The sequence below is a fragment of the Orbicella faveolata genome, unplaced genomic scaffold (assembly GCF_042242905.1).
Source record: "Orbicella faveolata isolate gen_17 unplaced genomic scaffold, um_ofav_v1 contig_24, whole genome shotgun sequence".
NCBI lineage: Eukaryota > Metazoa > Cnidaria > Anthozoa > Scleractinia > Merulinidae > Orbicella > Orbicella faveolata.
The window spans coordinates 20617321-20631897 of record NW_028301552.1 but is presented as its reverse complement, the minus strand read 5'-3'; the positions used below and the strand labels follow the sequence as shown (position 1 = coordinate 20631897).

The 14577-nt window shown below is 42.2% G+C and overlaps 2 protein-coding genes across 2 annotated transcripts; one reads left to right on the top strand and one right to left on the bottom strand.

The window, feature by feature from the left end:
- Window positions 1–228: 228 nt before the first annotated feature.
- Window positions 229–14190, bottom strand: LOC110047192 (DNA-directed RNA polymerases I and III subunit RPAC1-like). The gene is made up of 13 exons (XM_020752939.2): window positions 14093–14190; window positions 13937–14008; window positions 13706–13813; window positions 13234–13296; window positions 10845–10914; window positions 6591–6710; window positions 6387–6436; window positions 5976–6041; window positions 4746–4812; window positions 4104–4223; window positions 1943–2010; window positions 1360–1408; window positions 229–828 (listed from the first exon to the last, which is right to left on the bottom strand). The coding sequence occupies exons 1-13, from the start codon at window positions 14150–14152 to the stop codon at window positions 707–709; spliced, it is 1035 nt and encodes a 344-aa protein (XP_020608598.2). The 5' UTR covers window positions 14153–14190; the 3' UTR covers window positions 229–706.
- LOC149110835 (protein CFDP2-like) lies at window positions 8066–8647 on the top strand. The gene has a single exon (XM_089291481.1). The coding sequence runs from the start codon at window positions 8066–8068 to the stop codon at window positions 8645–8647; it is 582 nt and encodes a 193-aa protein (XP_089147607.1).
- Window positions 14191–14577: the final 387 nt, after the last annotated feature.

Below are 14577 nucleotides of genomic sequence, written 5' to 3'. Positions count from 1 at the left end.
TTTTCAAAAACTAAAATATCACCAGATATGTATCAAATTAGACTGTAAGAGCGGGGGACGTGTACAGCAAATACTAATTTTCGCAAATTCGACGGAGACGGGCGTTTGTAAAAGTTGAATACTTCCAAGTTCGAAAAGGGCCAGAATTGAGGGATTGGGGGGGGGGGGGGGGAACAGGGGACAGGGGGCAGAATTGCGCTAGGTCAGAGTACGCCAGGTCATCGCTCGTTTCGGATAATGAGCTACTGGGAGTAGTACTTTAATTTACCAATATAAATCTCATTTTCGTATTCATACCCTGAGAACTACATGTATACTCCTTACTATCGTCTACACAAGTTTGCAAAGTTTCACATAACCAAAGCAATATTAGCTGCTTTTGGCGAGAGGCCACCATTGAATTCGTCGCGCGAGGTATTGTGGCAAAAGTTCCTCTCGACTTCGATTCAGATTGGCTATTTTCTGTAAGACGTACGATGAGCGCGAATGGTCGAACGAATCCACGTTGGAAATGTTCATTTGTGGAGCAAGTGAGTTATCGTTAAATGGCCTTTTTAAATCGCGCACGACTTAAGACACGATAGGTGTTTCAGTAAATACAGAACTGATATTGACTGTCCTTTCCCTCAAGCATCGGAAGCCAAGGCATACCTCTGAGAGATTGTTTTCGTTCTTGTTCTTCGCTGTGAAAAGAAAACAACCGAATTCAAGTATCCAAGCAATGGCTGTCTAGTTCAGAGAGGAAATGTCTGCATTTTCCGAGTAAGACTTTAATGGACTCACAAACCAGTGTATCGGAGGACAAAGCGCCGGTTGATTCTACTGAAACTAAAGTGAAAACAAAACTGAAATGTAAGTTCATATTAACCGTGCAACTTACGTATAAAAGATAGGGGAATAGATCGGGCGTAGGGGAATACAGGAACATCGAGCTAGCAGAATCAGTACGCCGGCGCTTTCTATTGAACCAAAAAATCCAGTGGTGAATGGAACAGTATTTTTCACAGTTGTCGGAAAAGAGGACAGCCACGGAAGCTTTACCCAAAGTTTCGGAAATTTCTTACTGGGAATTTCTGCTCCATTTGATTTTTAACCCGGAATTTCTGAAATATTGACTTGAATGGCTCGCATTTCGAAAATTTAGAGATTTTAGGATTTTCCGGGAACATTTCCAGGGAAATTTCCGCGCCATTTGCCCCAGTTTCGAAAATTGGGGAATTTTTGTCGAATGGAAAGCGCCCGGTATGTAGTATCCTAATTTTCATGTCGTTTAAAATTTCTTATGGAGGAGTTCAGCATGGAGGTGAAATATCAAAACTACACAATAAGAAAAACAATTAACATCTCAAGTTAACTTACAAATAAAGTGGTCTCTTATCCGCGACAGCTTCACTCGATTCTTCAAATCCTAAGTAAACATTAAACTTATTTTATCCATGTTTATTTTGTGAAGTAAGATAAGGGTCTTTAGCATAGTTCGAAATCCTTCAAGGGCCAATTTCAATATATTGAAATTCCAACTTCCTTCCGAAGCTTGGGGGAACCGAACGACACAAAGGAATCCTACAACCTCGAGTTGATTGCTTTCCTTGTGTTCTCCCAAGGAGCCACGTGAAATGTCAATACATTAAAATATTGCCCTATTTGCATGTATTAAGGCACTGTTAAATGGTTCACTCAGCTTTATCCAAAAACGTGGGCACAATCGTTTCCTCCAAAATCATCTACATGCATTTGCTCACGCAATTAGCTTGGCCGACCTGTGACGCAACGCGCGTAAGCTGGGGAAAAACAGATTGGTCGAGAACAAGCATGCTTTTTCTAATTGGTCAGGAAACTTGGCATGAATTTTCTTCAACCAATAACAGCTACCAGATTGTAATGCTCCATTGTTTCAACCGTCAACCAATTGATAGAAAATACCTGTTATCACAAAGCCTACCTCGTGTCTAAAGACCTCTCTACTACAGGTATCTCGTCTAGGGTTGGCAACGACAGCTCTCTTCACTCCTATAAAGAGCACCAAGAATTATTGTAAAAAAAATGAAGCTAATATAATTCTAGAGTTTTCTCTTGTGCTACTCTGACAACACAGTCTTGTCCTCAATTTAAACTTGGTCAATATTATCACTCTTAAATCGAGTGATGCATGCGCCGTGTTCATTCGATAATTCCTAACTCTGCAGGGTGTGTGTTTCTGGAGTTCACAACCTTTACGAATTCACTTACGCTTTATAAATTTTCACCGCCAAAAAGGCAAAAAAAACACCACCTTTGCCGTCTCTCGTTTGCAGGTTAGCACTTTTGGGTTTATCTTAAAAATATTGAATAACTTCCCAATTTTCTGATGGATTTGATTAGGCAATAAAGGAAGAGCAGACTGCATTCAAGGCAAGCTAACACTAAACGGATCCTTTCCAATTTAAGCAACTGGAAAGAAGAAGCATGAAAAAAATCAGGGCTTCAACGGGATTCGAACCCGTGACCTCCGCGATACCGGTGCGATGCTCTACCAACTGAGCTATGAAGCCACACATTGGGAGCGAGGTCAATTAATTGAGTTCATATCTTCCCGTGAGTGAAATGATGTGAAGTATATATGAAATAATTCATATTTGAACTGCGGTAGTAGATGAAAGTGAAGTATGATCATCGCAGTAAATTTTCCAATTTAAGCAACTGGAAAGAAGAAGCCTGAAAAAAAAAATCAGGGCTTCAACGGGATTCGAACCCGTGACCTCCGCGATACCGGTGCGATGCTCTACCAACTGAATTGAATTATTTCATATATACTTGAATTATTTCATATATACTTCACATCATTTCACTCACGGGAAGATATGAACTCAATTAATTGACCTCGCTCCCAATGTGTGGCTTCATAGCTCAGTTGGTAGAGCATCGCACCGGTATCGCGGAGGTCACGGGTTCGAATCCCGTTGAAGCCCTGATTTTTTTTTTCAGGCTTCTTCTTTCCAGTTGCTTAAATTGGAAAATTTACTGCGATGATCATACTTCACTTTCATCTACTACCGCAGTTCAAATATGAATTATTTCATATATACTTCACATCATTTCACTCACGGGAAGATATGAACTCAATTAATTGACCTCGCTCCCAATGTGTGGCTTCATAGCTCAGTTGGTAGAGTATCGCACCGGTATCGCGGAGGCCACGGGTTCGAATCCCGTTGAAGCCCTGATTTTTTTCATGCTTCTTCTTTCCAGTTGCTTAAATTGGAAAATTTACTGCGATGATCATACTTCACTTTCATCTACTACCGCAGTTCAAATATGAATTATTTCATATATACTTCACATCATTTCACTCACGGGAAGATATGAACTCAATTAATTGACCTCGCTCCCAATGTGTGGCTTCATAGCTCAGTTGGTAGAGCATCGCACCGGTATCGCGGAGGTCACGGGTTCGAATCCTGTTGAAGCCCTGATTTTTTTTTTCAGGCTTCTTCTTTCCAGTTGCTTAAATTGGAAAATTTACTGCGATGATCATACTTCACTTTCATCTACTACCGCAGTTCAAATATGAATTATTTCATATATACTTCACTAAACAGATCCCTTGTGCGAAGCTTGTGCGAATCCGAGACGGAAAAGAGGATTCAGACATTTAGAACGCCACGGCTCTTGGAAACAAAATTTAGCTCGATGCAGAAAAAACAGCTTTTGAAGAACTTCTCCCTGCCTCCCTCTTCCCGCCTACCCCCCTCACTGTGACCTGACTTCGTTCCCTGGATGGGATAGAGAGAACATGAGAACCCACGCAACCTGAAACATCATTTAGTGAATTTGAAGCAACACCTTTGGGAAATCTCCTACTTTCCACCGAGCACTTCCAGCTTCCAGCTTGTGCGCATTTATGGCTCGCTAAACACGAAGTAAACATTTGAGCAGTTCTTAAAACGAGAAACATGACGTTCATTGTTATCCAACCACTAGCATTACTATCCAACCACTTTCAGGACAGGTGATATCCAACCAATCAGAACGCACATTCTATGTGAAGTGTTTTATTACGAGTGCAGCACAGCAATCGCTATGCGTATGAAGTATTATTTTTATGACGTATGCATGTGACATACCGTTTTTATTCTCCACCTTTATTACACCTTCTGAGAAACATTCTGCCAACTTATCAGCCAGCTCATCTTCGCATGGTTTTGTAATTGTTATTTCTGGAAGAAGTCTGTACGATGCTGTGGCTGTGGAGAGAAGAAAAAACATACATTGTTTAACACTCCGTTATATATCATGGCCGTTTTTACGCCAGTAACATGCTCTTTGTTTCAGTTCAATCTCGAGCCAAGTTCGAAATACATGTAGACCAAATTGGAAATAAGCTCTCTCTAATAAACCATACGTCGAACTGTGCGAGTCTTAAGAGAGGTCAAGGATGAAGCCCTTCTTTTTATAACCGTTTTTAAAATAAGGCGAAAACGTGTATATTTGTTGTCAACAGGAGATTTTCTTCAATTTGTGTGTTCGTAGTTATTAAAGGCTTAGAAAACGAAGACAAAATTAGAGGCTGTTTTATTCGTTTGCCGTTTGCGTGAACGTTATTCTTACACTCTCTATAGACTGTCTCATGTACTGGCTACAAAAACAAGACCAAACACAACAAAGACAAAGACCGAAAATCTGGACACAAATATCATATGCATTCTGACTTGCGTGCAAGGCTACACACGTTTCTCACTTGAGCAGAAACAGCTACATTAACATACCAACAGGAGAGAACTTTGCATGGTCCTTTCCGATTCCTTTGACAGCATGCATCTTGAGATCCAATTCCTGGAAAACCAAACATAACGACTGAAGAAAGTTTATACCCAGGTATTGTAGTCAACGTCCAACACGCGGTTGCTACAAACAAAATAAATTACAAGTTATAGACGAATACAATAAAAGAAACAGAAATAACGAGCCGAAGGTAGACGATACTTACAAACGTTGTATGACTAGGAAGCTAAGGTACACGTAAAAAAAGGAAAACGGCAGGGCGGTAAACGAGACGAGATGACGGTAGCGTCGCGAAGAAAATGCACAAATAAACTAGAAAGACGCATACAAAAGGGGACTGAAACAAAGCAAAATTATGCGAAAAAATCTAACAGAACATCGATAACGTGAAAGCGAGATAAACGAAAAGAATGCGATGATCACGAAAGAATGCACGCACAAACGGAAAAAATAACAATTAAATGCGGCTGCAACACCAGGTGTGCAGGGAGAGGTTATCAGAAACTTAGTCATATTAATGTGATGTGCAAGCCATAAACACTACTCTGGATTCAACAGAGAGCCACTTATTCAACGGGAGGTTTTGATGGAGTAAATAAACTATTAGCCTTTCGTAAGTGGAACTATTACTCGCTAATAGCCTTCCTTCTTTAGGCCTCTTCGCAGCATGTGCGCATAAGGCCCCCAAGAGGTCCCTCCAATGTTCGTTGTCCTAGGCGGTCTTTACAGCCTCATTCACCCACAGCAAAGTAACAAAAATAGAGAAATGAATTGTAAGAAAACTAAGTGTGCAATACGTCCCCTGTTTGACTGGAACCGCAATGAAAAATCAAGGAATGAGTTTTCCGTAAAGTGGACAATCTTCTTATTTTCCAGGTAGCTGTGCAATCGATTTTCTCAGCTTTCTGCAATGTGGCAGACAAATTGTCCCCAGAGGCTATGATCCTTTTGATCAGCACTCAGAATGGCGACCTCTAGCTATAGCTAGACGGATTTTCTGTGCGTGCTCAGCATATTCGATTTGTATCACACCCATTTGTCAAGTTTGATGATACATGTAAGTCCAAGAATCGCTCAGTTCTGGTCCAACCCAGATGTTGAGATCCTTGGTGCTGACCAAAAATATCACGGCTTCTGCAGATGAGAATGTACTCCTTAGTTAATGACTGGCTTTGTGGTGGTGTCAATCACTCCACCGTGCCATGGCAACATACCTGTCCTGGTCTCAACTTTGCTATCAGTATATCATTGTGCACTGGTCTAATATCTTGTGAACTGTACTGCGAACAAATGAAACAAGACGACTATGAGATGAATACACCGCAAATGAGATCAACATCTCAGATCAAATGAGATGTTGTCATCTCCAACAGGCCATTTTACAGTTGTGTGCTTAGATACCTGGCCTATGAATGCAAGCGAGGCTGGAGGTGACCTTGCTTTGATACAGACCTCTCTGCTTTTCTCGTTTGTTTAAATGCCAACTAGCTAGTTAGCAAAAGAACAACTTGATTTACACAACAAAAGAAGCGAGGTTTGTATCAGAACAAGGTCTCCTGCAGCTTCACTGCCATCCAGAGGCCAGGTCACTTAGCAGACAACTGTAAAATGGTCTATTATATTACCTTTCTGGCCTGATTTCCAACTGGCACCCACTTCAAGTGATCTGTGGTAACTGAAAAACAAACTTATTTTAATTTAACTAAACTAGTAATGTTTAAACTACAATTACACAAATTAACAGTGAGCAATAAAAGACTTGCATATTATAGGTACAACCCAACTTACCGACCAAATATGCATCCTCCCTACAACTGCATGTAACATACCTTTAGAGTTAATAAATAATTCATCAGGATCGGTGGCATTCTTTGGCGCATTCTTGTTCTTGATGCACTTGACTTTAAGATCAAACTGTAGAGTTGTATTGTCCTTTGACTCTTCATCACCTTTGGTAGAATAATAAATAAGTAAATAAATGTTAAATGCGTTAATAAACAAATAGCTGCAAATATCAGTATTACTTTCATTGTCTTTTACTGTTATTCTCACAACACTGCCTTCCATTCTGGCGTATAACAGATATGTATCTGAAAAAGCGTCTACACCTACTGACAAAGATAATTGGGGATAAACTGTGACAGTCTTCATCTAGCACTAGCTTTCCTTATTGGGGAGGTGGGATGATGAAAAATGATACCCTTTGCCATTATAATGACCAAGCAAGTAGAAATTGACAATAAAAGTGAAATACATTTCAGACTTGTCATGACACCATTTTCAAGTTAAAAAAGATAAGAAATAAACTGCCAGGAAAAGATAAAACATATTAAATAATTAATCAATCTAGGGCTATACGGCATGGGGGTGCGTCCCCCGGGTGGCGGATAGGGGAGCCCTCCCTTTGGGGGGTTGCACCTGAATAATACGGAATAGGGTGCTGCGGACCGACATAGCCTAGGAGAAGGACTACTCTGATCTCAAAACCTGGGTAGATGGAGCTCGATAGCCTTGGTAGGCAGTCCATCTAGAAGAAGGAGAACTCTGATTCTAAACCACGTGTGGATGGAGCTCGTTAGCCTTGGTCGGCAATCCATCTACGAGAAGGAAAAATCAGAAACCAAACCAACCGGCCCTCCAGGTTCAGGGGTTGGGCACTGGGCTAACAACCCAGCCCTGGAATAAAAAACAGACCTGTTGCAGAAACCGCAACAACAAATCCAGAAAACAACTTGGTTCTGGACGAGTCCTCTCCAGTAGAGCCTATGATGCGGGCTGGTGAAAGCCTTCGGGAAGCCAATGTGCAGACAACTCTTCTGTTAGCCAAAAGCAAGATCAGAATAGGGACCTGGAACATCCGAATCCCCATATGAGGTAGGGAAATCTGCACAAGTGAGCAGGAAAATGCATCGGGAGGGCCACGAGTTTATCAGTCAATGACTGTAAAGTGTTTTTACCCTCATTAAATAAAGTTACTTACTTACTTACTTATCACTACAACCTCAAGATGCTAGGGCTGTGTGAAACACGCTGGAACGGCACTGGATGAACGCGACTGACGAGTGGTGACACTATCATCTACTCCAGACATGGGGAAAGACACCCACACGTTCATGGAGTACTCCTGCTTCTGACACCTGAGGCAGCACAGGCACTACTCTCCTGGGAGCCAGTATCACTGAGGCTCCTGACGGCAAGGTTCAACTCCAAGGGGAGGAAATTCACTGTCATCCAGAGCTATTCACCCACCAACGCAGCAGAGACCGAAGAAAAGGAGGCATTCTATGAACAGCTCCAGGCAGTGATGGATAAGCTGCCAAGAAGAGACCTGAAGATCCTAATGGGTGACCTCAGCGCAAAAGTGGGGGCAGACAACACCAACAGAGAACTCGTCATGGGAAAACATGGAGTTGGCATCCAGAACAAGAATGGAGAGCTACTCACTGAGTTCTGCACCTTCAACGACCTGGTCATTGGAGGCACCGTGTTCCAGCATAAGCAGATCCACAAGACCACAAGGACATCACCAGATGGGAGGACTGTGAACCAAATCAATCACGTCACCATCGGAAGAAAGTGGAGGAGAAGCTTGCTGGATGTCAGAGTCAAACGAGGGGCAGACGCAGCCTCGGACCATCACCTGGTGGTGGCAGACCTGAAAGTCGAGCTGAAAGTCTACAGAGACCAAGTAGACAGGCCATCCCACAAATACAACGTACACAGCTTGAAAGACAAAACAAAGGCTGAGATCTACCAATGTGAACTGAGAAACCGGTTCAGTGCACTCGCCCACCAACCAGAAGAATCAGTAGAGGAGAAATGGCGTGGCCTGAGGGACACCTGGAAGGCCACATGTAACGAGGTCCTGGGGAAGAAAACTAGATAACACAAAGAGTGGCTGTCAGCCAATACCTGGACCCTCATCAACAAGAGGAAACAGCTGAAGAACGGCATCAATCACACCCAAGACCTGCAACAGAAGCAAAATCTACGGGCCCAGTACTGGGAGTTGAACCGACAGGTCAAGAAAAGCACCAGAGCAGACAAGAGGAGCTTCATACACAATCTCACAGAAGAAGCAGAAACAGCAGCTGGCAAAAGAGACATGAAGATGCTGTATGAGATCAGAAGAGCACTGTCAGGGAAGAACAAGGCCCGCTCAAGACCAGTGAAAGACAAGAACGGCGAGACCATCACAGATGAAGTCAAAGAGAGAGCAAGATGGGGAGAACACTTCCAAGAGATTCTCAACAGACCACCACCTCAAGTCCCACCTGACATCCCACCAGCAGCAAACCAGCTAGAGGTGAGCATCAATCCACCAATCAAGGCCGAGGTTAGCAAAGCCATCAAGTCCTTGAAGTCAGGCAAGGCAGCAGGCCCAGACGGCATTCCACCAGAAGCACTAAAGGCAGACGTCCAGACCTCCACAGAGATGCTCCATCCACTCCTGATGAAGATCTGGGAGAACAAGCAGATCCCGGAGGAATGGAAGAAAGGGTACCTGGTGAAACTGCCAAAGAAAGGGGACCTGTCATCATGCAACAACTGGCGGGGAATCATGCTGCTGTCCATCCCAAGCAAGATCCTGACAAGAATCATCCTGGAGAGACTCAAGAAGGCCCTGGACGAAACTCTACGAGAGGAGCTGGCAGGTTTTCGCCAAGACAGATCCTGCACAGACCACATTGCCACACTGCGAAGTATCATCAAGCAGTCGCTGGAATGGCAGACCCCACTGTACTCAGTATTCATCGACTTCCAAAAGGTATTCGACAGTGTCGATCGAGGCATCATCTAGAGACTCATGCAACACTACGGCTTCCCCCCCAAGTTCATTTCCATCATACAGCAACTGTACGACATCTCCAGCTGCCAAGTCATACACGATGGGAAGTTGATGGACACATTCCAGGTACAGACCGGTGTTCGTCAAGGCTGCTTACTATCGCCAACCATCTTCCTTTTGGTATTCGACTGGATTATGAGGCAGGCAACATCAGACAAAAAGACCGGCATCCAGTGGATTTTCACCAAACAGCTGGAGGACCTGGACTTCGCTGACGACATTACCCTCCTCCCACACAGACACCAGGACCCACAGGAGAAGCTGTCCCGCCTCGCCGAAGAAGCTGTGAAGATGGGCCACAATATCAACACAAAGAAGACGGAGGTGATACGAATAAACAACAAGAAGCAAGACCCCATCACACTCCACAACGAAGACCTGAACGAGGTGGAGAAGTTTGTCTACCTGGGCAGCATCGTCAACAAAGATGGAGGAACAGACGAAGACATCAAGAGCCGGATCAACAAGGCCAGACATGCATTCAACACCCTCTGCCCCATTTGGAACTCTCCAGCCCTCTCGCTCCACAACAAGATCAGAATCTTCAACACCAGCGTCAAGTCTGTCCTACTGTATGACTCCAAAACATGGAGAACTACCAAGTCAAACACCCACAAGCTGCAGACCTTTATCAACAGATGCCTCAGAAAAATCATCAACATCAGATGGCCAGACGTCATTTCCAACGCTGACCTCTGGGACAAGACTGGTCAAAGCCCCATGGAAGTGGAGATCAGAAAAAGGAAATGGGGGTGGATTGGCCACACACTCAGGAAGTCCCCCTCAAACGTCACCAAGCAAGCCCTTAACTGGAATCCACACTGAAAGTGAAAAGTAGGAAGACCGAAACAGGAGCACTGACGCAGAGGTGAAGGCCATCGGAACGACATGGGCACAGCTGAGGAGGACCTCACCGAACCCAGTGCGTTGGAGGAGTGTTGTTGCCGCCCTATGTTCCTCAGGGAATCAAAGAGCTTAAGCAAGCAAGCAATCTGACAGTTTGTTTATCTTTTTGACCTTGAAAATGATGTCATGACGACTCTGAAACATTGTTCACCTTTAATGATAATTTTCACTAGCTTGTCCATTACAAAACGTTTGCTTATAATTATTATAATGGGCAGTTGGAAATTATCCCAGGGCTTGGACTCGCATACCACATATTTTACAGGATGGTATGAAGTATAGGTTTGAAGATTATATTAATTCCGGGCCAGAAATGTTTACTTCTTACCATCTGACTTGAAATCAAATTCCCTGGGGTCTGCATAGATTGGGATTAGTCCAAGCCTGTGAGCCAATACCTAGAGAAAGGAGAGAAAAAAAGGTGTTTCACTGATTTACAGATTAAAGACTAGCTTACATACTGTATGCCATTGTTCACTTACAAATAATATTATTATAATTTAAGAAATGATTGAAAAAGCATTCTTTCCATATTATATTGAGAAGTAAAATTTTGTCTTTTTGTATTCTTACATGTACACCCGTAACACCATTTTAGGAGCTTCAGGAAATCACAACTTTTTAACATGTTCCTTGATTATTTTTGCTTCAATGCTCTTATAAGTTTGTCTGCACAAGGACAAACATATAATTTCATGACCAGTACACCTATGTACATGTATTTGTTTACCACATACACGCATGTGATATCCGAGCCAGCCAGCAAGTACAAGTTAATAATTTATTTATTGCAACAATCCACATTTCAGAACATTTACTATTTACCAACTGGAAAACTTTCACCATTTTCTGATAAAACCAAGCTCAATAACAGTGATATGATGAAATATTCCTTGACCAAGTTAGGTTGGAATATAGAGGAAAAAAGGGCTCTTGGCTTTCTCGACAAGCACCACTGTTCTAAATCTATACACCATGACCTTGACCCAAGTATTTTCCCAACCAGCGATCCAACTCAGTCAAAAGGATATAGTGTCTGACTGATTATGACTGTGAAGAGACAAATTGTACATGATGTGCATGTATGCACATGTTGATGTTGAATGCTTATAGTCAGACCGGCCAACTCTCCCGGTTTTCCTGGGTGTCTCCAAGTTTTTCATCAAATCTCCCAGTCTCCTGGTTAGAGCATCAGATCTCCCGGGAACTACCTACCTTGACCCTTTTTAATTTTTTTTTTTTCATTAATTTCATTATTTTCGAGATTTCAAAAAGGAAAATAAAACAAGAGGGGAATTTGTTGCTCTTATTTGAGCTGCTCTCAATCGGAAAACGTAAAACAGAGCAATCAAATTGATATATATTTAACAAGTAACCTAATTGGTCAGAAATCAACCAATCAAATTGCATATTAACACATGGTACAAAATTGGCGCGGTTTTCGCAGGCTGTTTAAATATCAGTTGAAGTGAAGATGGCCAGCATGCATTTTGGATTGGCTCCAGGTTTTTGTACTCTGGGGGTTGGAGGTATGTATAGTGGTCAATGTGCTTAGTTACACCACCAATGTAGTTACAGTTCTCAGGCATACCACTTACAAAATGTAAACTATCAGTGCTTTCAGTAAGATTTGAAGTAGGTGTCTCCCTTTTGTTAGCATCCGCCGGAGCTGATAAAAGGGGCCGAAGGACCCCTGTCCTTTAGGGGGGTATTGGGGCATGCCCCGCCAGAAAATGTTTGAAATCGGAAAGCTAGGAAACACAATTTCCAGTGATTTGACACAAAATATTAACACCCAAGCATTCATTATTTTTATCAGAAAAAAGTATTTTTTGAGATTTAGTATTTCGTAATGTATTGTTCAAGATGCAAACATCGATACTAAATAGCAGGGCCGAACACAAAAGCGAACTGTTCATAATAAGTTACATACTGAAGTCAAGACCTTTTAAAAACCAAAGTCATTCATGATATATGACACTTGGCTTGATGTTAACTTCTTACACCATATTAAAGACTTATCTGATTACGTTTGTGAGCTTTGTGAAGCTGAACTAGAAGCAGACAGAAACACAGCATGGACTGCTGCCGCTTTCTCATGGACCTGACGATGCATGAAAATGAGGCTTCTTAAAACACAAGGTACATTACGTACCGTGCGCTGGAGTATGACCTTTAGTGACGATGATGTTTACGACAATGTTTAATACGCAAATGAAAAATGAATACTTCTGGCTTTTAAAGCGGTAAAATCACAGGGTAGTGTATAAATTAACTATTTGGTTGGTTTTTTTTTAATGTTTTTATTAGCTTTCTAATAATAACTAACCATTTAATAGGGTGAATTGCTAGTTCCTTTTCATTTGACGACTCCATAAGCACATTAATGCAGGAATAGAGCCAGCGATTCACAAGAGAGTACCCACTGGAGCTCCAGTGGGAGCCGGGTCTTACTGAAAGCACTGACTATAAGAAAAAAAATATTTCAAATGAAACAGTTGGTCGTTCACATGCATGACCGAAGTCTGCCAAGAAACAACTCCAGCTAAGTGGTCAGAGCAGGACTTGAACTCAGCAGGACTTGAACTGATGACCTCCACATTTCAAGTCCGGCACCCCAACCACTCTGCCATGCCGCCCATAAATTGGACTGAATTGCAGATCTAGGATGGGAAAAGTAAAATTGTGTAGATGTAATTTATGTATGCTCAACTGACCTCATCCTGAATGATAGAGGTGTTGTTGTAAATGAAAACCTTCTCAATTGCCATTGTTGGAACCTGCATTGAAGTATAGTAACTTGTGTCAGTAATAAAACTATTATTTCATATTAAAACAGCCTCTTGATGTCCTAGGCAACAGCATTTGTAGAATATTGGGCAGCCACATTGTACTGAATGGCTAACCAAAATTGTTTAAGAACTACATGTAAGCAATTTGAAACAGTAGGAACTCAACAATAACACAAATGAGTTCCAGCCAGGCATCAAAAAATTAAGCTCACATTTTGGGAGGATCTGCCCTCCAGGCGCCTTCCCCACCACCACCCCCACCTCCAGAAATCTTACTAACCCTGTTCAGTTGTCAGTTGTATTGTTCCCAGATATCTTCCCAGCCACATGAATCTGCAGTATCTCCAGTATTATCACTTTAAAACAAACCAGAACACACTACAAAACAGAAACCTACCTCTGCCAACAAAATCCTCCTCAATGCATTGGCAATGGAAGCGTCTACACCAACCATGTCAAACTCCATTTCTGTCTTACCCATGTGGACTATGTCAATTCGAAATTTCTGCAATGCAACAGGACGAAACAAAAAAAAAACAAAATCTGTTAAAAACACGCATCGCAATAAAGAAACTAAACGTCCAGTTCTGAGCTGGCAAGAACGAATTTCTTGTGCGAGTTCACCTACTTCTTCGAATTTTTCTTGGCTCCACGTGTCGTCATAACCAGTGTAATTTCCGGGGAAATCTGTGCTCTGCGTCTGAAAAAGAAACGAATCTTGTCAGATACTGTATTAGATATGTTATACTCAATTATTAATGTGTTGAACAGATGTTCAACTCACATTAATCACATCATGTTCTCGAAGACTAATTCTTGTCCGAATCTCTTCCACGGAGGCCATCTTGGATTTGGCCAGTCCCAGTTTCTCGCAGGTAGAAAGGTAATTTCGAACCCAGATTTCCCTCTTACCTTGACATCTGTGGCCCGTTCCTCGAAAGCCCCGGAAACTTTTCGGGCCCTCAAAGCCATTTTTATTTGGTCTATCGGTATTTAAAGACAGAGGGGTGTATACGCCTGAAACTTCTTGTATGAAGAGAACCTCTGTTTATATTAATAACATGGGTATAGATCGTTTTCACGTGACGTCATCAAATTCCAAAATCCAAAACTAAAGAGCCACGAAAATTTTTATCCTCATGAGGCATAAGGGGATCTAAACTTAAATCTGTTTACAACTTTTAAGCTCAATAGTGTGCTTGGTTTAGAAACCAGTGCCGTTTGAAGTTCAGAGTTATGTCGGTGCGTGACATACCACTCCGATCGCGT